Below are 24529 nucleotides of genomic sequence, written 5' to 3'. Positions count from 1 at the left end.
TAGTCTGTGGTAATTTTTAGTCTCTACACTATTTCAATATAAGCTCCATTTTTAAACAGTTTTTAAAAATCGAGCATTGAAAAGTGTGATGAGACTCAATTATTTTTTAATTTAAATTTAATTTTGTAGAATAAATATCTATTAGTAAAATTGGAATTTCGATCTTATAAAAATTTAGCGGTTGAGCGTTCTCCGAATATTAAAAATATCTTAATAATATATTTCCTTTAAAATGATGAAATTTTTAAAGAACTATATTCAATTTTTATAATTTTGAAATGAGATAAGAGGTAGGGCAACGATAGGTCAAAAAGGCTTCTCTGATAGATTTCCTTGCCTTTTGGATATGCTATAATATATAGCCTAGCATGATAGGATATGATGTCAAAAGTTAGAACATAACTTAGGATCTTGAGAAAAATGAAAAACAAAAATTATATAAAAAAAGAAAAATTTTATCTAATTTGTTTTTTTGGACCGAATAAGTAATTTTATTGAATTTCAATACGACACATAGATTTTATTATTAGTAATAAATATAATGGTTTACTATTAACAAGGAACCTAAACTAATGAAAATTTGATTTCAAATATTGTATATGATTATCATAGATTACCAAAATATATTGCTATTTATGAGGATATAATATTGATTATTAGTAAATCGTATAAATTTAATAAATATACCATGAATATTGAATGAATTTCTTGATTCATAGGGGTAAAACGCGCTTTTATATGATTTAGACAGAGAATTTATGAGATGTAAATAACACAATAAAGGTTTATATTGAATATTTTCTAAAAATAAATCGAAATTATAAAAAACAATACATTTATTCATTGAAACTACTTGGTCAAATATTAAACAAGCATTCAGGCAATACTTTTGAGACTTCAACGCATCTGATAATTTTTATATAACTTCACCTCTTATGCTTAGAGTGGAGGTATTGAGATCGTATAAGTATAGATGAGCTCACATTCAGATATGATGTGTGAACTTCTGTTTTCACTGCAATTTTGAATCAGAATAAACTCAAAACAAGAATAAAATGATATACTCACTCTCTAAATGTGTTCGAGATTTAAAGTTGTATGAATAAAACGATTCATCTTTCGAAGCCTCCCATTTAATGAGAGACTTCGAAAGATGAATGTATTCATGTAGATGAAATACTATATATGACCATGTGTGATACTAAAGATATCAAAATGTTCATTTTTAAGTGCAATAGAAGGGTTATCTCTCGTAAAATCTCAATTTAAGGAAGATTTAGAAAGAACTCCTTTCCTAAGTAGATAGTGTGTGGTTTCTGTCTTTTGGTTGATCAGGAACTATGAAATTAAGTCGGACAGAAAGAAGTTCTTTCCAAAACAGACTCCAAATGAGTTGTTCGAAAAGAACTTCCTTCTGTATATGGATAATTGTAGTTACCGCACTGAAGTATGTGATTGTGATGATGGAGTTCTCGATAAATCTAAAATCGGATTAAGATTAATTGAAAACTCAAGTAATTCTTTGAAATCTTGTGTTGTCTGGCACTATAATAACCAAAGAATGAGAATATTATGTTGAATGATGAGTACGTGTGCTCGGCATTCGCCGAGCGAATTGAGTTTAACGTACTATGAAAAGTGACAAATTTGGGCTTTTTTCCTAGGGTTATGATCTCTTCCTTTCTGCTCAATACGACAGAAATGAAAGAATAAATTTGTACTCCCTAATTGATTACTACAATCTGTATCTATCTTTAACATAGAATTAGCTGCATTGTGATTTATACTCCAGAATTATTCAATTTAAGATCAACCTCGTAAATTTTAATCATATTGCACCAATACTCCTACGTTGAGATAAGAACATGATTATACATACCAAAGCCCCATATTAAAAATCAAAATTTAGCACCTCCATTATGCAACCACATTATTCGTCACAAATAAGTATATTTACGCATATTATGATGCATATTCACACAACTCGTATACATGAAAAGTTATTAAAATCAGACAAAATTATTGCAATAAGGAAAAAAAAACAACTTTATTATATATGTTAGTAATGAATTACAAATATTTCTACAAAGAATGCTCAATACTTCATATAATCTTCGAATATTTCTTATTACAAGTTAATACATTTTGACTCGACATGATAAACAAAAGCCGACACGCTGATTACTACATTTGAAATATAGTACGTTTCCATTCATCTGTTTACTTGTTTTTGTTGGAATAAAATCATTTTTTTTTTTCTTTCATGAAATAAGAATTTTGCTGCGAAAGCAATATCTCTAACAATAATTAATACATTACGTCAACTCTGGAATGAGTATTTATCAAATATGATATCAAAATCAAAAATTAGTTGTTTTTTATGAGTAAAAACGATGTAAATTGATTATTTGACTAATTATCAAATACTTTGATTTTCCAAATTTTTTTCGAAATTGATTTTTTCATGTGAAAATTCAAATTGTTTAATTTCATTTTTGAAATTTTGAATTTTTTTTGGAATTTTGAGTTGATCAATTCAGCAGAATTGATAATGCTATTGCTTTAGGGCATACCACAAGGTGATGAATAAAAGGTGAACATTAACAAATTATTTTAAATCACAAATATCATCCTCATCAACTTTAATTCTAAAAAGAACTGTACTGAATTATGAAAATGCATGATTTACATTATTAAAATCTTGAATGAAAATAGTACAAGATAAGTTTTTATTCATTTTTAATTAGATTTAAACGAAAAACTACTCCATATTAAAATTTAAGTCGAGAAATCGTATTTTGTTCTTATTTGTTAGCATTTTGTAGACATTCTAATCTTGAATTAATTTGTTACATGATATTATTAACAAATTTAACTGAAAAAATATGTTAATATGGAATAAACCATGATTATATAAGCTATCAATGCTATATATACATATGTAAAAGATTCATATTAACTCAATTAACAAAAATGATAGATTTTCATAAAGGTTCAATCTAGGTTCGTTAGAAAATTTTGATTTTATATAGAAGACATAGTTTCATATACATAATTAAATTTTCAAACAAATTTGATCATACCATTTATTAAGCAGGATAGTATATTAATTACTATCAGTATAAAATATAAAAATGATTATATTAATTATTGCATAATTTAGTCAAAGAGTTATAAGCCTCAAGTGATCGTTATCACCTTCAATGCACGTATACTTTATTGATTCATAGATATTTAATCTATGTTTGACATGTTGTTGTCGTCATTCGTTTTGTTCCCATTCTTCCTAAGTTAGAATTAGAGAATACACCATCCACATCATCTAATTTGGTCCTCAGCGATAGATTGGTTCATTTTGGAGGAGTCCCATCAGACAGTTTTCGAGCACCAAATATCAAATTTTAATGTATACAAATCTTTAGTGATTTATCTCTTTTATGATGAGTAAAAGGTTTCTGCTCATCAACATTTGATTTCCGACATATATGATTTCTAATTGCAATTATTTACTTTCTTTTTATAATCTAACTCTGTGACTCATACCATAAATTAATTATTGGAAAGTGTCAATATGTTTGGCACAACGCATGGCGGAAGATACCAAACCATGCAGGGAATATGATACGTTTAAGATCTCCGAACTTTTTTTCCAAAAATTTTCTATCATTGCCCTACCTCTATGAGATAATCGAACCATAAATGTTCTATAAAATTCGAATGTACACATGATGTCCTACATTATTTTCTCATTAATATTTTGAATAAAATTCAATTTTTTTCAAATCCAAAAGTCATTTACGTTAGATAATCGAATTGTAAAAACTTACTTATCCAATATTAATGCATATTTCTTCATTAATTATTTTAGTAAACTCCATATATTTGACACCTGATTAATAACCTTTCTATGATTAATATGAATTATTCCCGAATATAGTTAACCATATTCAAATCCCTCTTCATAATTGAATTGCTTTATTCTCAAAATGTTCAAATAAAATCTTGATTTAGAGGTTTATTAATTTTTGTGAACGTCTTTGAATCTTTTCAAAAGTTCTTTCAAATCTTTTAGAAAGACGAAATGTATTTTTCTTACAATCTAGTTATAATTAAAATTCTCCTTTTTTATAATCATCGACCAAATTATAAAATCATGTAATTACATTACTTCTATTATTTTAACAAACTTTTTTTATAAATGGTTGAGCCTAATCAAAACTCTCAATAGCTTTTCAGAGATACTATAACGTTCACATTATTTGTGAATTCATTTTCCTATTACCAACTATCGATTTAAATATTTTTACACAACAAAAATTTAAAAAACAAAATTGAATAGTTATTTGATTAAATTTTTCAAAGTAAAATCTAATATATGAACCCAAGCGAGCTTGAATTCTTCAAGCAGCAAAAAATGAATATTGAACAATCCATTGCAGTGGGTGGTTTCGGAGAAATATTCTTAGTCTATAGCGAACAATATAAAATGCATTTTGCAATGAAGAAAATAGAATCCAAGTTCTTCAACCGTACTGAAATTGATGTGCTTCAGTCCATTGATAATAACAATATAGTAAGACTTTATAGCTATTTTGAACTTGGTGAACATGTTTTCTTATTGATGGAGTATTGCCCTTCAGATCTCTATCAATATGTAAAAGAAAATGAAGATATAGAACCAGAAAAACTCCGGAAGTACATTCAAGAAATGGTTCTCTCAATAAAGGCTTGTCACGATTATAAAATCGCGCATAATGATATCAAGCCTTCAAACTTCCTTTTGGACAAGTATGGAAGAGTAAAAGTATGTGATTTTGGTCTCTCAATGATTCATGAAGAAGATTCGTTAAGTAAATCTTATAAAGGAACTCTATTTTTCATGGCCCCAGAACAACTTAGAAGAACAGAGTATAATCCAATAAAAGCTGATATTTGGTCTCTTGGTGTAACCATGTTCTATATGGCAACAAAAACGTATCCATTTATTGCATCACATCCCGATCTCATTTTGAAGCTAATTGACAATGGTAACTACCCAATCTTCGCTGTAAAGAATCCTAATCTTAGAAGAATCATTATGAAATGCCTCCAGGTGGATCCATCACAACGTCCAACCTGTGAAGAAATATTGGCAATGCCTTATTTCGCCAGTAATTCCATTAAAGGTGTTGGTATCCATGCAATTGCTTCTACAAACCATTGCAAATTGATCTTGAAACCAAACGCAAGTTCAGAAAAATCTATATTCGATAACAAGCACTCATTTGTCTCCAGTAAGAGACTTAGACCAAAATCCCTGCTTAATACCAAGAGATGATTAATAATTTGACCTTTGCCGGAACTGATCTTGAGATTATTTCATATTTTCGGATCACAGACTAGTTTTATCTCAGCCTTTACCTATGATTTTGTTTGTATAAATGTAAATTACGGATGGAGACTCTGAATAATATAAATTATTGAAAAATATTTATATTTCTCCTCAAATTCAATAAAATTATCATGTTGACTTCATAACTAAAACGTTTTTCTTTTTGAGATTTCAATACATCAAGTTTCTTGAGATCGTATTGTTTTGAGGTTGAAGTTGAAATTAAGGAGATCTTTCAATAAAAAACTAATACACTATCAATACAGATGTTAAGTGCGCCAAGAGTAATTTTCGTATTCAAAAGGAAAAGAAAAATAAGAATCAAATTCATGGAATATACAAACAAATTTTACATAATTAATATACACTCGAATGCTTGAGTAATTCGATGGGGATCTTCTTTCTTAACGATGTGACTGTACTTCTCTCTGTTAATTTCATTGATCTCTTCAACAGTGGTTTAAAAATTATTGCATTGAGGGATTGAGTTTTTCCGATATCTTTTGTTTCTAATGGGTTATGATATCTCATTTGGTCAAAATATGCTAACTTTAAGAGTTCGTCAACTGTTGCTCTTGTCTCTGGATTTAAATCCAAACAGTGGATAATCACTTCCCTAAGCGATGGACTTGCAACTTTATAGTGAGGGAAGATTCCTGTGTTCAGAATCTTGATGTAATTTTGTTTATTTGTGCAGTAAAATGGATATGTCTTGGTTGCCATGCAGAAGAATGTGACTCCAAGGGCCCATATATCAGCTTTCATGGCATTATATTCCTTCTTTCTGAAGAGTTCTGGAGCCATGAAAAGCATAGTGCCTTTAAATGTGTTGCAGGTTGGATTATCCTCATAGATATTAGACAAACCAAAGTCGCATACCTTGATTCTACCATACTTATCAATTAAGAAGTTGCTTGGCTTGATATCCTGGTGAGCAATGTTGTTATCATGGCAGGTCTTGATTGCCTGAAGAATATCATAAATATAAACTCTAAGTAACTCTGGATCAATCTCCTTGTCTTGATGTATTAATAAATTCAAGTCATTTGGACAATATTCCATCAGCAAATAAACATGACCATCAAATCTATAATAGTTATATAGATTAATGATGTTCTTCTGGCAGATATGCTTTAAGCACTCGATTTCATTCTCATGGAATGAAAGTTGTGGTATCTTCTTCAATGCAAAACATTGATCATAATGGGATGAATAAACAAGAAAGAGTTTTCCAAATGAGCCTTCCCCTATGACATTTCTGAATGTCAAGCCATGTTGCTGGAAGAACTCAATTTCACTGTTATTCATTATAACAAAATGAGCCACCTATTCAAAAATTTCAATCCTCATAAATTTTATTAAGAAACTTAATGAAATTTGCTGCGAACATATCATGCATTATAATTTTACCAACATGATTTTACAGATTATCAAAAGTGTATTGAGAGGAATTGAAAAGAATATTGTGAATTTATATAAAATATTTTGAAAAACAATAGGAGAATAATATAATAAACAAAATTACAATCCTTTATGATTTTACGCGGTTAACAAAAAATTGAATTCTCTCCTTGTGAAATGGTTATATCTTTATTTTAGTAAGGGTTTCGTTTTGCTAAAATTGTCACTTTTATAGCATGTTTGTTTTTGGATGTTTTGCGAAACCAAAAAAAAAAAAAACTATGATATACAATGTGTGTGTAAAGAAAATACTTTATTTACTAGTTAAAAAATCATTTGGTATTGATCAAGTTTTTTTTTCTGGATAAGATATTATATGGATAATTGGATATAAAATACAATTATATAATCTTGTACCTGGTTTAATTAAGCTAATTGTCATCAGAAACTTGTAATTTTTATGAATTTCAGATTTTCTTTTCATTACTGCTTTTCTTAATAGGTCAAGTTCTTATTTACGTTATAAAGTATGATATTTACAAATATCAAGTTATCATGTTTTTTGAGAAATTATGAGAAACAAACAAAAATGAAAAAGATAGGAATAGCAATGAATAGTGATATGGGTATAGAAAATGTAAGAGATATGAATGCAAAGCAATCAGTATTTAGGATATTGACCATAGATTTCGAAAAAAAAAATGCTGCATATTGAGCGAAAACTATGATTATATTATAAGGCTGTCATTTAAAGCATAATGAAACTATTCCCTTTTCATTTTAATCGAATAAGATAGTAAAGATTTTTGAATTAGCTAGAAACTGATGAGATGTTTTCACAAATCAGATTTTTAATCTCTATAATGCATAATTCACTCAATATCTCAATTTTGATATTGCGAGATATTTTTGCTATCGGTTTCGCAATTTTGACACAATAGCAAGAGGGTTCTATAAGCATTATTATCAACGTAGAATCTGAATATCATATCAGAAAATGTCGCAAATCTGACATTTACCCGACCAAATAGCAAAAATAATTGAATACTTTTCGCAAAAACTTTAAAAATCGATAAAAATATGAAATATAGATATTAAAGAGACTTTTTATATAATATTCATAAAGATTTTCCAAAAATATGATACCGCAAAATTAAAAAAGTGACGTCTTGAGTGGAGTCAAAGGTCGAAATTGCTAGCTAAATGTTTTTTAGCGAAATTGCGTATTGTACGTTTTTTTCGCAAAACGAAACCCTTATTCTAAGTTAAATTTGAATGATAAATTATGTAAGAATAAAATCGAAAAATTCATTTTATAATTATTGAGAAGTATTATTAATTAATGTGTAAAACTTGGAAGAAATAAGAGTTTTCCTAACAAATGAGAACGTTAGGAGTTTTATGGATTTGATTTAATTTAAAAAATTATATATTTTTAAATAGATAGCAATTTTAATAGATAGTTTGTTTATTTACAGTAGATTAAGAATCGAGAATGATAGATTAATACAATAAAAATTTCTTAAACAAAATATGGAGAGTTTGTAAGCTCTTCGACTGGTCTTTCTGAGTCTACTTCGGCCTGTGTTGGGAAATCATCAACAAATGAAGAGGCAGCGCTGTCAAGGGATTGTTCTTCGAAATCCTCTTCTGAACGGTGTGATGGTAACTGAATGTTAGCGTAAAGGAGGTCATCGAACTCTGCTTCACGGAGGAGGTTGTTGTAGCCGAACATCTTTGTTTAAAAATGAACTGATTTATAAATTTGGATGTGTCTCTCAATTTCTCAGAATCTAGTGGCCAGTTGTCCATTGGAAAAATTGTGAGTGATTTATGGATTTATAAATTAATGCATAGAATAATTTTGTAAATCATAATTAATCAAAATTGTTTACCTTTTTCACTTTATATTAAGCTCACAAAAGAGTTAAGACGATAGAATGATTTTAGTATATATAATTCCATTTAATATATTTATTAAAAATATTATGAATATCTTAGATTTTTTGACAGCCAAAAATAAACTATTTAAAAAGTTTCTTTTCAAAATAACCGAAATTCCGACGTGTTATTTTGCATATGATCTATTATACGATACTTTTTTAATCAACATTTTTTCACCGATTTATCCAAGTTCAATTTACGAGATTTAGTCAAATTCATTATGAAAAAATTTATTGATGTGTTACATATATCATTGTCTTACAAGAAATGTTTTGAAAATATCAACTTTTTGATTTCGCCAATTCGAAAAATCGAAGAGAACGTAAAATTCTTAGTAATTTTAGTGTTTCGTCTGATGTAGGTACCGCAATGTCTTTCCGATTTTTTCCAAAATTTTTTTGAAAACTTGAATTTAACAATTAATCTCTACATATTTTCTTTCTTGATTTTTCTTCAAATTTTGGAAAAATTTCAAAATTTAATATCGATATTTTTCTCTAAATATTTACATTAATATTAACGTTATCATTTAAATTTCTTTTCTTCAATGTAAAAAATCATTTTGATTATATTTCTATCGATTATTGCTTCATATCAAAACATTTGATAATAATCACATCATATATACATTTCAAACCATTCAAATTGTTTGAATATTAACTAATACCCTCATTCAAAGAAGTTTTTAGACATTAAGCATAATTTTACAAATATCAATGGTATGGATACAATAGACTTCTCTAATTAAATCAATAACTCTCGGCGTTTTCCTCAAAACCGCGTTTCCTTGATCATCCCTTGCTTCAAAAGTGTCAATTGATGCGCTGAATGAATAAACTGTTCAGGTTTTATTCATGTCGTCAAGAGCTTTAATGAGATTAAATAGCGTCATAGAAAGACTAGAAAATACATATGCTTGCATATCAAGTCAAGAAGACGAAGAGTTTTACAGCGATAATTTCGATTATTCTTCCGAAAGTCAATCAGGTCTTGAGTCACCTACAATGTTAGGAGTTACTGCAGAAAGGCACGAAAAATCACCAGAGATGTTGAATCTTGAAAACGATCTAAATACAATACTGGAGCGCATCGATGAACTCGACGGAGCGTTCGCTGCTTCAGAGAATCCTTACAAAAAAGAATTCGCTTTTTTACTTTAGAATAAAAAAAGGAAGTCTTGGAAACATCCCTTTTATTTTTAATACTCCCGTATACAGGTTGTAGTATATCTTCAAAACTATACAATCTCAACTGCATATACAAAGATTTTCAGTTAAAATTCCACATCTTATACAAAGATCTCATATAATATTATAATATTTAATCTTTTTTTTTTGAGATCTTGCTATAAGATGTGGAGCTTATAATAGTAGAAAAAATAGTTGAAATTTTTGAGAATTTGGATCAGAGATAAATATTGTATTTTACTGTTCTGGGATTGGGATTTCACCAGAGGCGATCTTCTTCTGAACTTCCTTTGGATCCATGCCATCAACATGAGCACCCATAGCCTGAGCTGTGCCAAGAACTTCCTTGACTGTACCAGCGAGCTTACGAGCACAGGACTTTGGTCTCATTGTACGAGCGATATCGATGATTGTATCAAGGGAAAGGGAGCCAGAGTGCTTGACAGCCTTTACTTTCTTACGATCACGATGTGGTTCATTGAGAGCAGCAATGAGGAGTGTTGATGTTGAGTTTTCAACTTCAACCTTGAACTCACGGTTCTGAACTGTAATCTTAACTGTAGCACGGAATCCTTTGTACTTCTCAGTAGCCTTAGCGACTTCCTGAGCAACTTTTGGTGCTGGAACACCGAGAGGACCGAGCTTTGGTGCAAGCTTGGATGTAACGCCAGTTTCACCGCCCCAAACGCGGCACTTGATGATGACAGCCTGGTCAGCCATTCAAGGGAAAGGCCCTGTCACTTTTTTACATATCCATGCATGGCATAATGGACTACTATTTTTAATAGCCATTTCTACATAGATATTAATATCCAAACATATTTCAATCTTGTTTTTAGGCAAACATCAATTATGAACGAATAAAAAAATTGCATCAGTAAGTGTACGGTTCATATAAGCTTTTTCCCTTCACACAGTTTCTATTTTATGCAATTTTCTGAAGCAAATACTCATCATTGTAAGATTTGGATATCAGCTCATGCATATTGATAATATCAAAATCAGCATAGTATAACAACGAAAAACAATGGATATAGAGGAATCTATTTTCTATTAATACCTATAGAAAGTTAGAATAATATTTCAAAGCAAAAAATATAGATTCTGTTTCAGTGAAATTAGTCATTTCAAGTACTACTATTATTGGGTATTAATTGGAGATAGTTAGTTGGCTAAGACCTATTAGTCGTATTAAGTCTGCCTGTTTTGACTTAATCATTTGCTTATTACACCACAATTACAAATTGATATGTCTTCATAGGAATATTTGTGAAAACAATACTAATCTCTGACATGAAGATTATGATATTTGGAAAAAGATTCCATAAATATAATGCATTGAATCAATTTGGAAATTGAGTGCACTTGCAAAATAAATAAACTATCAATCTCTTTTTCCTTATTTCTCGAAACCATGAAATGGAAATTATTGGACACAAATTTTGATTATATTTAACAGTTTTTATATGTATTTAAATACCATGGATATGTTATGCATAATTTCTCAGAAATGGGGTTGATTTATCGATGTTTCTGAGAGTTGACTCTCTTTTAATTTTTTGAATGAGGTTTCTCAAAAATACTTTACACGAATTTTTGTGAACAACATTCATCGTTAATAATAAAATTATAATGAGAAGATTAAGCTAAATATTTATAAAAAAAGAGTATTGATTTTATATGTGTATCTACCGGAAATTGATAAAATGTGACAAAAGTGAATAATGATTGTATTTTTCCTCATCCAATACGTTTATAGAACATGCGAGCAGATCAGATTTTGCGCAGATAATATTAACGCTTCACATTCAGTACTATCCCTTGATACATCGACCATCAAACTTGAAAATAATTTATATTCTGTAAGTATTAAGCAGAATGGAGAGCAGACACCATATACACTTGAAATTTATAAGATAGAAAATTCTGGTATCCGTGTACGTATTAATCCAGGTACTGATCTTTCAAGTTATCGTTTTGATATCACCCATGATGACATCAGTGTCAATTCCACGAAGCTCAACCGTAAAGACACACTTAACAGGACAGCTGGAAAAGTCTTTGATACATTACAAGATAACGAAGACACCAAAGTTATTGTCAGTTTTAATCCATTATCCATCACCTTCTCGAAATACGGCGAGCAGTACATAACAATCAACTCTGAGAACTTCATGTTCGTTGAAGATGGCTCAGCAACACCAGATACAACTTATGACGGCTATATCGAAACTCACAAGCATGGTAAGACAGCTATTGGCGTAGATATCTCATATTTATCAGCTAATGCACGTCTTACAGGCTTTTCAGAAGGTACATATCCAGCAAATCTCGAAGATACATTTGGCAGTGCCGAAAGAAGATATGCACGTGACAATTATGCAATGTACGGCTTCATTCCATTACTTTCTGGCCACTGTGCAGACTTCGAAATCAACCCTACAGTCTTTTGGATGAATCCTTCTGATATGTACATCCAAATCAACACGAAAAGCGACAAGAGAATCGCCAAATTCATTTCCGAAGGCGGCTACGTCGATTTAGTTGTCTTTATGGAAAAGATGCCACAAGTTTTATCTCAATACGAACATATCACAGGCCATGCACCACTTCCACCTGCATTTGCCTTTGGTTATCACGAATCAAAGTACGGATATCCAAACGAACAGAAAGTTCGCGAAGTAATTGACAATCTCGAGAAAGTAGAGTTCCCATTAGATGTCATATGGTTAGACATCGATCACCTTAAGAACTTTGCTCCATTTGCCGTTAACTACTCATGGTTCATCGATCTTCCGAAGTTCATTTCCGATCTTAAGTCCAAAAACCGCTATTTGATCAGAATTACTGATCCCCATTTACCAACAGATCCAGAGCATATTCCATATACCGAAGCTCTTGCCAAAGGATTCTTCATTACCGATAATCAAGGAAATCAGGCCATCGCTCCTTGCTGGCCTGGCAATTCAAGTTGGCCGGACTTTTTCAGAAGTGATGTCAGAGACTGATGGTCAGGTCTTTATAGTTACGACAAGTTCAAGAACGAGTGGGGCGACAATGTTTATATTTGGAACGATATGAACGAAATTGCTGTTTTCCAACGCATTGAAGGCACGAACCACAAAGATTGGCAACACATGCATAACACGATTGAATCCAGAGAGACCCACAACAGCTATGGATTGTTCATGACTGCTGGTACATACAAAGGCTTGTTACAAAGAGATAACAACAAGAGAAGACCATTTATTTTAACAAGATCTTTCTTTGCCGGATCACAGAAATATACATGGCATTGGTCAGGCGTCAACGATGCTTCCTGGGAACATTTGAGATTGTCCATTGATATTCTTATCACAGCAAATCTCAATGGCTGTCCATACACAGGATCAGACATTGGTGGATTTACAGGAAATACAACTGACCAATTACATGGAAGATGGTTCCAAGCAGCTGCTTTCTTGTATCCTTTCTATCGCCAACACGCAGCAATAAACTGTGAATACAGAGAACCATATCTCTTCAAGGGAACTCAATTGTTTGATATAATGAAGAAAGTAACAGAACAAAGATATAAATTGATCCCGCTTTGGTACGCTGCTGCTTATAAACACACAACAAGCTCTTCACCTTTAGTTGCTCCTCTTTGGTATTATTACCCTGAAGTTGAAAATCTTCATGATGTTAGATTCCAAGCAATTGTTGGTGAAAGTTTAATGGCTTGCCCTGTTGTTTATCAAAATATGGATTCATTACTTATTGTTAAACCACCAGGAAAATGGTATTCATTCGAAAACGGTGAAGAATTGACTGAAACAAAGAATATTTACGTCAATTTTGATTCAATTCCTGTTTATTTGAGAGGTGGATATATTACACCTTCTTTTGTTAATTCAAAGATGAATGTCAAAGAGCAGATGAAAGAAGATTTGCTGTTACATATTGCGCTTGACGAGAACTTGACTGCCAAAGGATATATCTACTTCGATGATGGTGAATCATTCGATTACTTACATGGTGGATTTGTTTTGGCAGAAGTCAACTTCACTGATGGAAAATTAAGTGTAAGACCATCGAGATCTACAAATTACACAAAGACAATCAAGAGTTTGAAGATCTATGGATTACCAGAATCAGAAAAACTTCATACAGGTGGTGACATAAAGAGAGAAGGAAATGTTGTCACTGTTTCTAACCTCAACATCGAAATCAACAAGGAATCTACTACTTCTTCATCGAAGAAGAAAGTTGGACTCATTGTCGGTATTGTTATTGCAGTAATTGTTGTTGTTGCTGCTGTATGCTTCGCAGTATATTGGTTCGTGTTCAGAGATAAGTCTCAAGAACACGAAAAGTTCGAAGAATCTCCAATGAATGTCTAAAAAAGTATTTTTTAATATATTATTTTTTTAATAATATTTTCTCCAAAATGTAAAAATCCAATGATTTCAAATTTCAAAATATATCTTAAAAGTATATGATGTCGCCTTTAAGGATGTACAGATTCATAATTCACAATTTTTGGGCTCATATCAGAAGAAGAAAGAGAAATTTTTATGATTAAGCTTTATTTATTTGCATCATATGAAGGAAGAAGTTTGGTGAGTTCTTTACGATGAAATTTTATAGCAATATGAAGAATAGTTTTTCTAAATTCATCTTTTTCATTGATATTTGCACCATGTGACAGAAAAAGTTCAACTGCTTGTTTACTATTAAAAATTGATGCAACACAAAGAGTAGCAAAGTAGAAGGTAATAAGATTTTTATACAGTTTCTTATTCTATCTGATAGAATTTTAGAATTTTGATGTTTTAGGGTCCACGAGCATAAATTTTGTTAGTATGATTCCTCTACAAAGTAGATACGTTATCTACTTTATGAGTTTGTTGACTGATTTGAAGATTTGACAATGTAAAATATAGATAGAAGTATTTTTGTGCAATCAAATAAAATACAGGCATAAATCAAAATCAAATTTAATGTTTTGAAAGACCAAAATTTCGAAGATGAAAAAGTGACAATTTGATGCGATGAATGACAACATCACGCCTTGATTAGATTCACAACATGTCGTCATCACGTACTCGCGCTCCCGATGTTGAGGAGTCAGAGGAGATCCAGCAGTCCTATGACTCAATAGAGAAGCTCCAGCAAGCTGGAATCAACATTGCAGACATCAAGAAGCTGAAAGAGGCCGGAATCTGCACAGTTGGCGCAGTCCTGATGGAAACCAAGAAGCACCTGGCCAACGTCAAGGGCATATCCGATGCCAAAGTCGACAAATTGATCGCAGCAGCTCAAAGCCTCGAATCAGAGAGCTTTACTTTCATCAGCGGTGCTACATGCCTCAAGAATAGATCCAAAGTAATACGAATTACATCCGGAAGTACCGAATTGGACAAGCTTCTCGGTGGAGGAGTCGAATCCATGTCCATTACCGAGGTTTTCGGAGAGTTCCGTACCGGCAAGACACAGCTCTGCCATACCCTATGCGTTACAGCCCAACTTCCCCTCTCCCAAAGCGGTGGCCAAGGAAAAGTTTGCTTCATCGACACAGAAGGAACTTTTCGCCCAGAAAGAATACCAGTCATTGCTCAGAGATTCGGCGTAGATGGTGATGAGGCCCTCGAAAACATCCTTTACGCTCGAGCTTTCACTCATGAGCAGCAAATGCAGCTGATTCAGGCCGCAGCCGCCCAAATGGCCGAAGACCAATACAGGCTCCTCATCATTGACTCAATTACAGCTCTCTTCAGAGTCGATTTCAGCGGAAGAGGCGAACTCGCTGAAAGACAACAAACATTGGGCCAAATGATGGCAGCTCTGACCAAACTCGCTTCGGAATTCAACATCGCGATCTTCATTACCAACCAGGTCATGGCCTCCCCAGACTCAGCCTTGTTCGTCCAGGCGCCGAAGCCAATCGGAGGACATATCCTCGCACACGCTTCGACAACGAGACTTTACTTGAGGAAAGGAAAAGGGGCGGAAAGAGTCGCGAAGATCTACGATTCTCCTTCTTTGCCTGAAGCTGAAGCATCTTATGAACTTTCAGATGCCGGTATTACAGACTTAACTTCTTAACAACCCGAATAAAAACATTAAATTTACTTCAGTACTTACTGTTTTTACATGCTTGGTATGTTTTTATGACTAAATAAAATTTGATTTCAATTATTTAATTTTTATTTTCAGTTTTTAGTTGATTTTGACCTTTTTACATCTAGAAATGATAAATTCCTATTATTTGTAGGTTCAATTATCCTTTATCGTTATGGATATTTTTAAATATTAGAATTAATCCACTCTACTTAATTCTTTAACTCTCTTTCAAGATATACAATGTTAGAATATTTCAACTTTTGGGTTATTGTGATGAAATACATTTGATATTTTTCAGGTTTTTTATTGTACAAATACCAAATTCTAACTGTATTTACAAGTAATTACTCTGTTTAACGTATCCAAATAAATGTATAGCTATGCAACAATCTGCTGCATGAGTAATGGCCACTTAAACACAGTCAAGACAAATCAAATTCAAAAATAATCATTCCTTTTCATTAAAAAAAGTTATCTAAAAATTATTAAAATTTCTAAATCAAAAAACCTTTATTGAAAGCAAATTTAATCGACATCATCAAACTTGTTAAGGTCAGCAGAGTCAGCAGCTGGAGCAGCTTCACCTTCCTTAGCCTCTTCAACCTTTGGCTTCTCTTCGACGAGTGGTGGTAACTCCTTGAGTTGGCCGGTGACATCTAAAGCGACAGCAACCATACGGTTGATTCTAGCAGAGAAAGCAGCTGGGTTAGCGAGTGTGAAGCCAGAAGCGAGCTGAGCTGTGTCCCAAAGCATTGAGAGCATCTCCTTAGCGTTCTTGTCTGTCTCATCCTTCTCGAGCATGTCGACGAGCTTTGTAACGACTGGGTGCTTTCCGTTGATTTCGAGTGTCTTCTTTGCCTGCATGTACTGTGACATTGTGTTATCTCTGAGTGCCTGAGCGTTCATCAATCTCTGGAAGTTAGCTGTATAGCCGTACTCACCTGTGACAATGACGCATGGTGTGACAACCAATCTCTTTGAGAGGACGACCTTCTCGCAGTCCTTGCCGATCAAGTCCTTGATCTTTGTGAACATTGGTTCGAGCTTGGCCTTGAGGTCCTCGTACTGCTTCTTCTCGTCTTCTGTCTCGTCGATTTCGCAGTTCTCCTTTGTGATGCACATCAACTTGTGATCGGAGTACTCGTTCAACTGCTGGAAGCAGTATTCATCGATTGGGTCGATTAAGAAGAGAACTTCGATACCCTTCTGGCGGAAGACTTCGAGCATTGGAGAGTTCATGACTGCCTCCTTTGTTTCGCCGGAGATCCAGTAGATGCCCTTCTGTCCCTCCTTCATTCTCTCGATGTACTCATCAAGAGATGTGAGTTCCTCTGTTGACTGTGTGGAGTAGAAGCGGAGTAACTTGGCAAGCTTTGGTCTGTTCTGTGTGTCCTCGTGGATGCCGAGCTTGATGTTCTTTGAGAACTGTTCGTAGAAGATCTTGAAATCTTCCTTCTTCTCGGCGATCTCGTTGAAGAGCTCTAAGCACTTCTTGATGATGTTCTTGCGGATGAGCTTGATGATTCTGTTCTGCTGGAGTGTTTCTCTGGAAATGTTGAGTGGTAAATCATCAGAATCAACGACACCCTTCATGAAGTTGAGCCACTCTGGGATGAGGTCCTCGCAGTTGTCCATAACGAAGACACGGCGGACGTAGAGCTTGATGTTGTTGAGCTTCTTCTTTGGCTCGAAGAGATCGTATGGAGCACGGCGTGGAACGAAGAGAAGGACTGTGAAGCCAATATCACCTTCAACACGGAAGTGCTTGACAGCGAGGTGCTTCTCCCAATCGTTGGAGATGGACTTGTAGAACTCGGCGTATTCGTCTTCTGTGATCTCGTTTGTTGGGCGGAGCCAAAGTGGCTTGTTCTTGTTGACAAGTTCCCACTCGTGTTCGACGATTGTGACTTTCTTCTTCTTCTTTTCTTCGTCCTTCTTCTCGGCTTCGTCTTCGACTTCCTTGATCTCGTCGTCCTTCTTCTCCTCGTCTTCCTTCTTCTCGGCTTCATCATCGGAGACTTCCTCTTCCTTTGTCTTCTCAACCCAAAGAGAAATTGGGTACTGGATGAACTCGGAGTGCTTCTTGATGAGCTCCTTGAGCTTCTTCTCTTCAAGGAATTCTGTCATGTCTTCCTTGAGGTAAAGATCGATACGTGTACCACGGATGAGGTCTTCACCTTCGAGATCACGGCGGATTGTGAAGTTCTTGCCTGCTTCTGATTCCCAGATGTACTGGTCATCGTCGGAGTGGTGTGATGTAACAACAACACGGTCAGCGACAAGGAAAGCAGAGAAGAAACCGACACCGAATTGACCGATGAGGGAAAGGTCAGCGCCTTCCTCGATAGCCTGCATGAACTGGCGGGTACCAGAGCGGGCGATTGTACCAAGGTTGTTGATGAGGTGTGACTTTGTCATACCAATACCAGAATCGATGATGGAGAGGCAACGGTTCTCCTTGTCTGGGCGGATGTGGATGAAGAGTTCCTTCTGCTTGCCGAGGACCTCTTGGTTCTTGAGAGATTCGTAACGGATCTTGTCGCAAGCATCGGAAGCGTTGGAAATCAATTCACGAAGGAAGATTTCCTTGTTTGTGTAGAAAGCGTTGATGATGAGAGACATGAGCTGGTTGATTTCGGCCTGGAACTCAAGTGTTTCTACTTCAGCAGACATCTTCTAAAAAAATGATTAAAAGCGGCCGGCCATTTATAACCGAACACCTTGTTTCAAAATTTTTTTCCTTGGTTTGACATGATAAATTGAGGTCGATTTGGTATGAATTATCGATTTATTGCCTTTTCGAAGATAAAACTAACTAAGTGGCCAGATGATGTGATTGTTGTCACTTTTTTGAATTATTAGAAAAGTGAATATTTTCCCATCATATGTCGGAAATTGAATTTCATTCAATTTCCGACATATGATGAAATACTTGAAGAATTTTCAATTTTTAACCTCTTTTAAATTGAATGCAATTCAATTTTTGAGGCGGCTCATTGAAAATTCGTCAAGTATTTCGACTTATTGTCTTATTTTTAAGTCGTTTTTAGCATCGATTAGGATTTAACATCAAACTAACATCTCATTATCTAACTAGAACAAAGGTACATTCACTATTTTTGACAAAATTTTAAATTTTCATGGGGTTGTAAATCTTATAATAACTAGATGAATAAGGAATAAATCCCAGTATGATGTGCATCATTATATTAAACACTATATGTAAGGCTGGCGATTCTATTAACACTTATGAAGATCTATAGTATTTGAGCAGATAAATTTGATAATTTCCAAAACTCTTATATTTCAAAATTAAAGTGTGCAAAAGCATTTAAATGAGAGCAAAAAGAGAATGATGCTGCTAAAACTAGGTGTTAAATTCCAATTATTTCGCATCACAAGAACTACCCAGTAAATTCGGCCATCTTTTTTTGCAATTATTCTCTATTACACATATAATATAATGGTTAGGGTTTGGGGAAAAGTTACTAGAGAATTATTGACTTTTGAAATAATGCAGAATTTTACTTGAAGAAATCATTAATTTATGAGTTCCAAATTGCTAACCATAACGAAAGATCATTAAATTTGCTGCAATTAAATACATTTATTGCAGAATTAAGATTATTGAAATTAAAAATTTGAAATATTGCCTTTTTGAATAAAAATTTAAATTTGATTATATAATCATGATAATATATTAGAGAAATTAAAAGAAAATATTTTAAACCATTCAAATATTTTGAATGTCTTATCAATTTAAAATATTAAAAGATTGCTTGATTTTATCATCATTAGTTGTTATCAAAGTTTTCTTCTTTTGATGAACAACAGTAAATGATTTGTTAATACCTTGTCTTCCTTTTACGCAGCAAAATCAAAAGTTATGATGATAATCTTGTACTCAATTTTGAAACTCTCTGATTTACAAGTAAGCATTCCTTTGGAAAAGCAGTCCTATTCTGTTTTCAAGATATTTTAAAGCCCCCATTTCATATAATGCGCAGATCTATTCGAAATTGCAAGAACTCTCAAGAAAAATGCTGCAGCAAAGAAGATTCCAAAGTTCCTAGCATCAAAAATTTACAACCTTAATACAACAGTTCAAGAGAAGCTCGATAAGAAAATATTTAACCATAAAGCTGGATACCATTCGATATTTACTATTGGATATAATAAAAAGTTAATTGTAACATATTTTACATGCTATTTGCTGACTCTGTTCCATTAGATTACCATATATCTGTTTGAAATCTAAAAAATTTTTACGATTTTAATCATGTGTTGTTGAAATCATATACCATTCTTAGCTAAAGTATAGTTTATGGGTCTGTCACCATCTAACTATATGAATTTTCAAAAATGTCAAATATGTTCATTTTTTCTGTATATTCAGCCACAATTTCATGTAGTTGTACTATTCAACTATTATTTAATAATTTTATCGATTTAAATATATGATGAGATGCTTAGTTCTCCCGGAAATCGATTTTTAATCACAATTTTAACTTTCCAAAAAAAATTCGAAAATAAAAATTCCTCTCAATTTTCTAAATTTTCTAACTAGCCAAATCTCTAGCCAAATTTTTTTTGGCCCGTATAAATATTGTTAGGCACTATATAGGGATGCTATTTATCCTATTTTCATCCCATTTTACTGTTATCGCCTAGTGAATGTACCTTTACTAGAACATGTATTAATGCTCATTTTCATTAATTCGAATGAATACCCATAAATTTCTGAACTTACAAATTATTAATTAGGCTTATATTCCATAACATATGCTTGGCTACACATTTTATATCACGAATCAATAAATATTTGAGAATAATAATGAATTTAAGTTAAAATACAAAAGGTTCTTATAATAACAATGCAAATATGATTAAATACCGAAAACATTACATGTAAGATGCATATCCTTCACGAAATGTTCAATATTGATATATGAATATCTTAAACAGTAATAATTATCTCTGATATATAAAGGATGATAAACATTATTTGATTTATGTGTAATTCTGATGAGTCTAAGCATTTTTATCATTATAATTTTTCCAATAAAAAATTTAAGTTCGAATGTGTTTGTGTCACAAAAATTAACTCATATTAATTGTGGTAATGCAAGATGTATTTCCTAATTTAAGCATAAGGCATAAATGACATTCGTTCAAAATATGACATTGTAATTCTCATTGATTTATAAAGAAATCACCGAGAACAAAGAATTGCATACCAAATTTCTATGGAAAATCAATCAGATCTATTTTTTATTAAATGAATCTCGAATATTTTGTGGAAATGATAATCTTTGGAATTGTAATCTTTAATTTTACACTCTGTATTCTTAATATATTATCAATAAACCCGAAAAATCCCAATTTGAAGATTTTTGATTTTTAAAGTTTTAGATTCATAACCACATGGGATAATATCGAATCACTTTATTCTTATGTACCAAAACTAAATATTATATTTATATTTTGAAATCAATTTCTTCCCAGATGACCAAGATGTGTATGGACAACTGTTTCTCTTAAATTAAAATCATAATTTATGAGTCATGTGACTCAAATGCAATATTTTAAATTTTTTATATCGTAAATTAATACAATTTGTTTTTTAAAGTATATAATTATGAACGCAATAAGATAGTATTTAATTCGTTCATCATTTGTTCCAATCAATTTTAATAATAACATCGATATTTTTTTAAAAAAATAAACAAAATCCTACCAATCAAGATCGGAAATAATTTTATGATCAATGTGAGTAGCTTGACTCACAAATTGATGATTGAGTGCATCATTTGCAAATGATTTTGTCAAAATCAAAAACGATAAAATTGAGCTACAAAGTTTATTATTAATCCCAGAGCGAGATACAAAAATATGCTTATAAATTCTAAAATCATAAATCCGATTGATTGTCAAACTGACAGCAGATGACAATTTTGCTATCTCAATCATTTGGCAAATTGGCATCTGACGTTCAGATTCCCGTAGGATGATTGATATTGTATTATTGTCTCTAATTGTAATTTCAAATTTTTGAAAAATGATTTTGCCAGAGTACTCAATTCAAAATTATTCAAGGAATAAAAATTTTTCTTAAATATTAGCTTGTAAAGTTATTTTATCATTATTAGAATTTGAATCTGAAAATTCTTGCGAACCGCTATACTATTTGAATTTCAAATTATATTTTTTATTGCATGCAGAAGAAAGTTGATAAAGGCACGAAGAGGCGAATTTACTTCATGGGAATTCTGTTACAAAATGATAAACAAGAGCCAACTAAACCAGTTTCTCATGAGACAAAGTTAAAGAAAATACGGAAAGTGAAGCTTAGCGAACAAAAGACACTTGAACCTCAAACTAATCAAACATATGAGAAGGTTAATAACTTCTTGAATAGATATAAAGATCATATCCCAAGTGGTTTTAATATTCTCAGAAGAGGCAATCTTCCAGGAATTGATTTTTCCAATCTCACCTACATTGAACCTGAAATGAAGTAATATCAGTGTTTGTAAAAATTTCTGTTTGTAATTTTGATTTCGAATTTTATTTATAAAAATCACAAAACCATCAGAGATAATTTGAATATTTAGGAATAATAAATATATGTAAGGGTTTCGTTTTGCGAAAAAAACGTACAATACGCAATTTCGCTAAAAAAACATTTAGCTAGCAATTTCGACCTTTGACTCCACTCAAGACGTCACTTTTTTAATTTTGCGGTATCATATTTTTGGAAAATCTTTATGAATATAAAAAAAAAAAAAAAAAAAAAAAAAAAAGGTAGTGGGGCTTCCAGGCACTTCGTGCCTTCTAGCCCTGAAGATGTTTAGTATAAATGAAGTTCTTATATACGGGTCTTCCAGGAGCTTTTCACAAATTATATATGTTTTCATGTTTTGTCAAGACTTCTTCGTAAAATCAGACAAAAATAATGTTTAGGGTAGAAGGTTAGATATAACCTCTTTTCTAACCTCTTTTCTACCCTCTTGAATTTTCAAGATTTCTTCGTAAATGTTTTGTCACTTTTCTGTCACTTTTCAGGAAAAAAACATTTTTATTGTATATAAAATGAATTTTACAAAACCACCGTTACCCTTCTTTGGAAATAAGAGTAGATGTAAAGATATTCTATTGAGAGAACTTAAGAAACTACCGAATGGTCTAACATTTGTAGATTTGTTCGGTGGAAGTTTCTATATATCCCATCTGTGCCATACAATATTCCCAGACTCAAAGATTATATGCAATGACTTCGACAACTATATGAACCGTCTCAAACATATACCAGACACAAACAAAATATTGAGTGAGTTGAAAGAAAAGATACCTATAGGTAAGATGGAACGTATACCATTAGATAAGAAAAATACTGTCAGAGAGGTTTTGAAAAAAGCAGAATATATAGACTGGGATAGTATATCTGCTAGACTATTATATAGTGGTGCTATAAGAGTTCATGACATTGAAACACTTATGTCAAAAGTTTTATATCTTAACTATACAAATGTTTTCAAAGAGGACATAGAAAAATATATTGAGGGTATAGAGTTTGTGAGATGTCATTGGACAGATTTGTATGAAAAATATAAAGACAAGGAAAATGTTTTCTTTATAGTAGACCCGCCGTTCTATAACACATGGGATTTTCAATACCAAGTAGACTGGACTTTGAGAGACTCTTTAGAAACTTTAGACGTTTTACATAACCATCCATGCTTTTACTTTACATCCGATAAAAGTGGTTTGGAAAGTGTCATGAGATGGTTAGAGGACATACATGACTATGAGTTTAGATACGATAAGATAGAATATGAGAGAGGTCCTATAAACTGGAGAAAGTGTCATAACAAAGAAATTTTACTAGTAAGTAAATGTGGTTTGAAATAGGACTACTTGTTTTAGGTTTTTCCATTGTGTCATTTATTTATTTGACGTGGCAGAAAAGTACAGAGAATATGAAGATGAACCAATGCCTGCAAATGTTCAGTATATGTACTCGTAAGAGATATTTTTATCTAATATTAAATGGACGCACAGAACTTAGCAAATGCACAGCAACCTGGACAACCAAACCCAGAGAATATTCCAAATGAAGTTAGAATACAAACTGCAATGGCAAACTATGGTCAAGTGCCAACAGATGTACAAATGCAAACTGCCATGTCAAATGACGCTGCGTTAGGCTTACCACCATGGTATGCAAATATGAGATGGAAAGAGTTTTATACAAACCCCGAAGTGGGATATAAACAACTCTATGCAGATGACGCGAACACAGGAGTTGACCCAGAGTATGTTTTCTACCAGAGGAGAAATAGAATGTATGAGCTCCAGTTAAAGAATGCTATGGAACTCAACAGGAAACGTAAGAGACTAGGTGGACATTAGATTTTTACATATAGTAAAATGGGTTTCTTCAGTAGTATTGGAAACTTCTTTCGAAATGTTGGAAGAGGTATATGGAATGGAATAAAAACCGTAGGAAGAGGAATTTGGA

At 32.4% G+C, this 24529-nt stretch overlaps 12 protein-coding genes across 12 annotated transcripts, besides 3 other annotated features; 8 read left to right on the top strand and 4 right to left on the bottom strand.

Annotated features, from left to right (window-relative positions):
• Positions 1 to 1582: 1582 nt before the first annotated feature.
• Positions 1583 to 1630: a mobile genetic element.
• Positions 1631 to 4361: 2731 nt separating this feature from the next.
• Positions 4362 to 5705, top strand: TVAGG3_1025620 (protein serine/threonine kinase protein; the record flags this gene model as incomplete). Its single annotated transcript, XM_001303143.1, has 1 exon — positions 4376 to 5317. One exon carries the CDS (start codon positions 4376 to 4378, stop codon positions 5315 to 5317), a length of 942 nt encoding a protein of 313 aa, XP_001303144.1.
• A 23-nt stretch (positions 5706 to 5728) lies between these two features.
• TVAGG3_1025610 (protein serine/threonine kinase protein) lies at positions 5729 to 6679 on the bottom strand (the record flags this gene model as incomplete). Its single annotated transcript, XM_001303142.1, has 1 exon — positions 5729 to 6679. One exon carries the CDS (start codon positions 6677 to 6679, stop codon positions 5729 to 5731), a length of 951 nt encoding a protein of 316 aa, XP_001303143.1.
• A 931-nt stretch (positions 6680 to 7610) lies between these two features.
• Positions 7611 to 8512, bottom strand: TVAGG3_1025600 (uncharacterized protein; the record flags this gene model as incomplete). The annotated part of the gene is made up of 1 exon (XM_001303141.2): positions 8295 to 8507. The coding sequence occupies one exon, from the start codon at positions 8505 to 8507 to the stop codon at positions 8295 to 8297; it is 213 nt and encodes a 70-aa protein (XP_001303142.1).
• A 1058-nt stretch (positions 8513 to 9570) lies between these two features.
• TVAGG3_1025590 (uncharacterized protein) lies at positions 9571 to 9876 on the top strand (the record flags this gene model as incomplete). The annotated part of the gene is made up of 1 exon (XM_001303140.1): positions 9571 to 9876. The coding sequence occupies one exon, from the start codon at positions 9571 to 9573 to the stop codon at positions 9874 to 9876; it is 306 nt and encodes a 101-aa protein (XP_001303141.1).
• A 230-nt stretch (positions 9877 to 10106) lies between these two features.
• Positions 10107 to 10628, bottom strand: TVAGG3_1025580 (ribosomal large subunit assembly; the record flags this gene model as incomplete). The annotated part of the gene is made up of 1 exon (XM_001303139.2): positions 10141 to 10623. One exon carries the CDS (start codon positions 10621 to 10623, stop codon positions 10141 to 10143), a length of 483 nt encoding a protein of 160 aa, XP_001303140.1.
• Positions 10629 to 11627: 999 nt separating this feature from the next.
• Positions 11628 to 12911, top strand: TVAGG3_1025570 (alpha-1,3-glucosidase protein; the record flags this gene model as incomplete). The annotated part of the gene is made up of 1 exon (XM_001303138.1): positions 11628 to 12911. One exon carries the CDS (start codon positions 11628 to 11630, stop codon positions 12909 to 12911), a length of 1284 nt encoding a protein of 427 aa, XP_001303139.1.
• Positions 12912 to 12980: 69 nt separating this feature from the next.
• TVAGG3_1025560 (glycosyl hydrolase) lies at positions 12981 to 14285 on the top strand (the record flags this gene model as incomplete). The annotated part of the gene is made up of 1 exon (XM_001303137.1): positions 12981 to 14285. The coding sequence occupies one exon, from the start codon at positions 12981 to 12983 to the stop codon at positions 14283 to 14285; it is 1305 nt and encodes a 434-aa protein (XP_001303138.1).
• A 653-nt stretch (positions 14286 to 14938) lies between these two features.
• TVAGG3_1025550 (RecA/Rad51/RadA DNA strand-pairing family, DMC1-like) lies at positions 14939 to 15997 on the top strand (the record flags this gene model as incomplete). The annotated part of the gene is made up of 1 exon (XM_001303136.1): positions 14974 to 15990. One exon carries the CDS (start codon positions 14974 to 14976, stop codon positions 15988 to 15990), a length of 1017 nt encoding a protein of 338 aa, XP_001303137.1.
• A 493-nt stretch (positions 15998 to 16490) lies between these two features.
• On the bottom strand, positions 16491 to 18694 carry TVAGG3_1025540 (heat shock protein 90 family member family; the record flags this gene model as incomplete). Its single annotated transcript, XM_001303134.2, has 1 exon — positions 16534 to 18681. The coding sequence occupies one exon, from the start codon at positions 18679 to 18681 to the stop codon at positions 16534 to 16536; it is 2148 nt and encodes a 715-aa protein (XP_001303135.2).
• A 408-nt stretch (positions 18695 to 19102) lies between these two features.
• Positions 19103 to 20699: a mobile genetic element.
• Positions 20700 to 22223: 1524 nt separating this feature from the next.
• On the top strand, positions 22224 to 22529 carry TVAGG3_1025520 (uncharacterized protein; the record flags this gene model as incomplete). The annotated part of the gene is made up of 1 exon (XM_001303133.1): positions 22224 to 22529. The coding sequence occupies one exon, from the start codon at positions 22224 to 22226 to the stop codon at positions 22527 to 22529; it is 306 nt and encodes a 101-aa protein (XP_001303134.1).
• A 254-nt stretch (positions 22530 to 22783) lies between these two features.
• Positions 22784 to 24529: part of a mobile genetic element that runs on past the window's edge.
• TVAGG3_1025510 (phage tail repeat-like family) lies at positions 23101 to 23919 on the top strand (the record flags this gene model as incomplete). The annotated part of the gene is made up of 1 exon (XM_051254978.1): positions 23101 to 23919. One exon carries the CDS (start codon positions 23101 to 23103, stop codon positions 23917 to 23919), a length of 819 nt encoding a protein of 272 aa, XP_051080552.1.
• Positions 24058 to 24401, top strand: TVAGG3_1025500 (uncharacterized protein; the record flags this gene model as incomplete). Its single annotated transcript, XM_001303132.2, has 1 exon — positions 24058 to 24401. A coding segment is annotated over one exon (344 nt), but the record flags the coding sequence as incomplete, so codon positions are not given.

Source organism: Trichomonas vaginalis, chromosome I (genome assembly GCF_026262505.1).
Source record: "Trichomonas vaginalis G3 chromosome I, whole genome shotgun sequence".
NCBI lineage: Eukaryota > Parabasalia > Trichomonadida > Trichomonadidae > Trichomonas > Trichomonas vaginalis.
The sequence above is the reverse complement of the archived record's forward strand: the minus strand, read 5'-3'. Positions and strand labels throughout refer to the sequence as shown.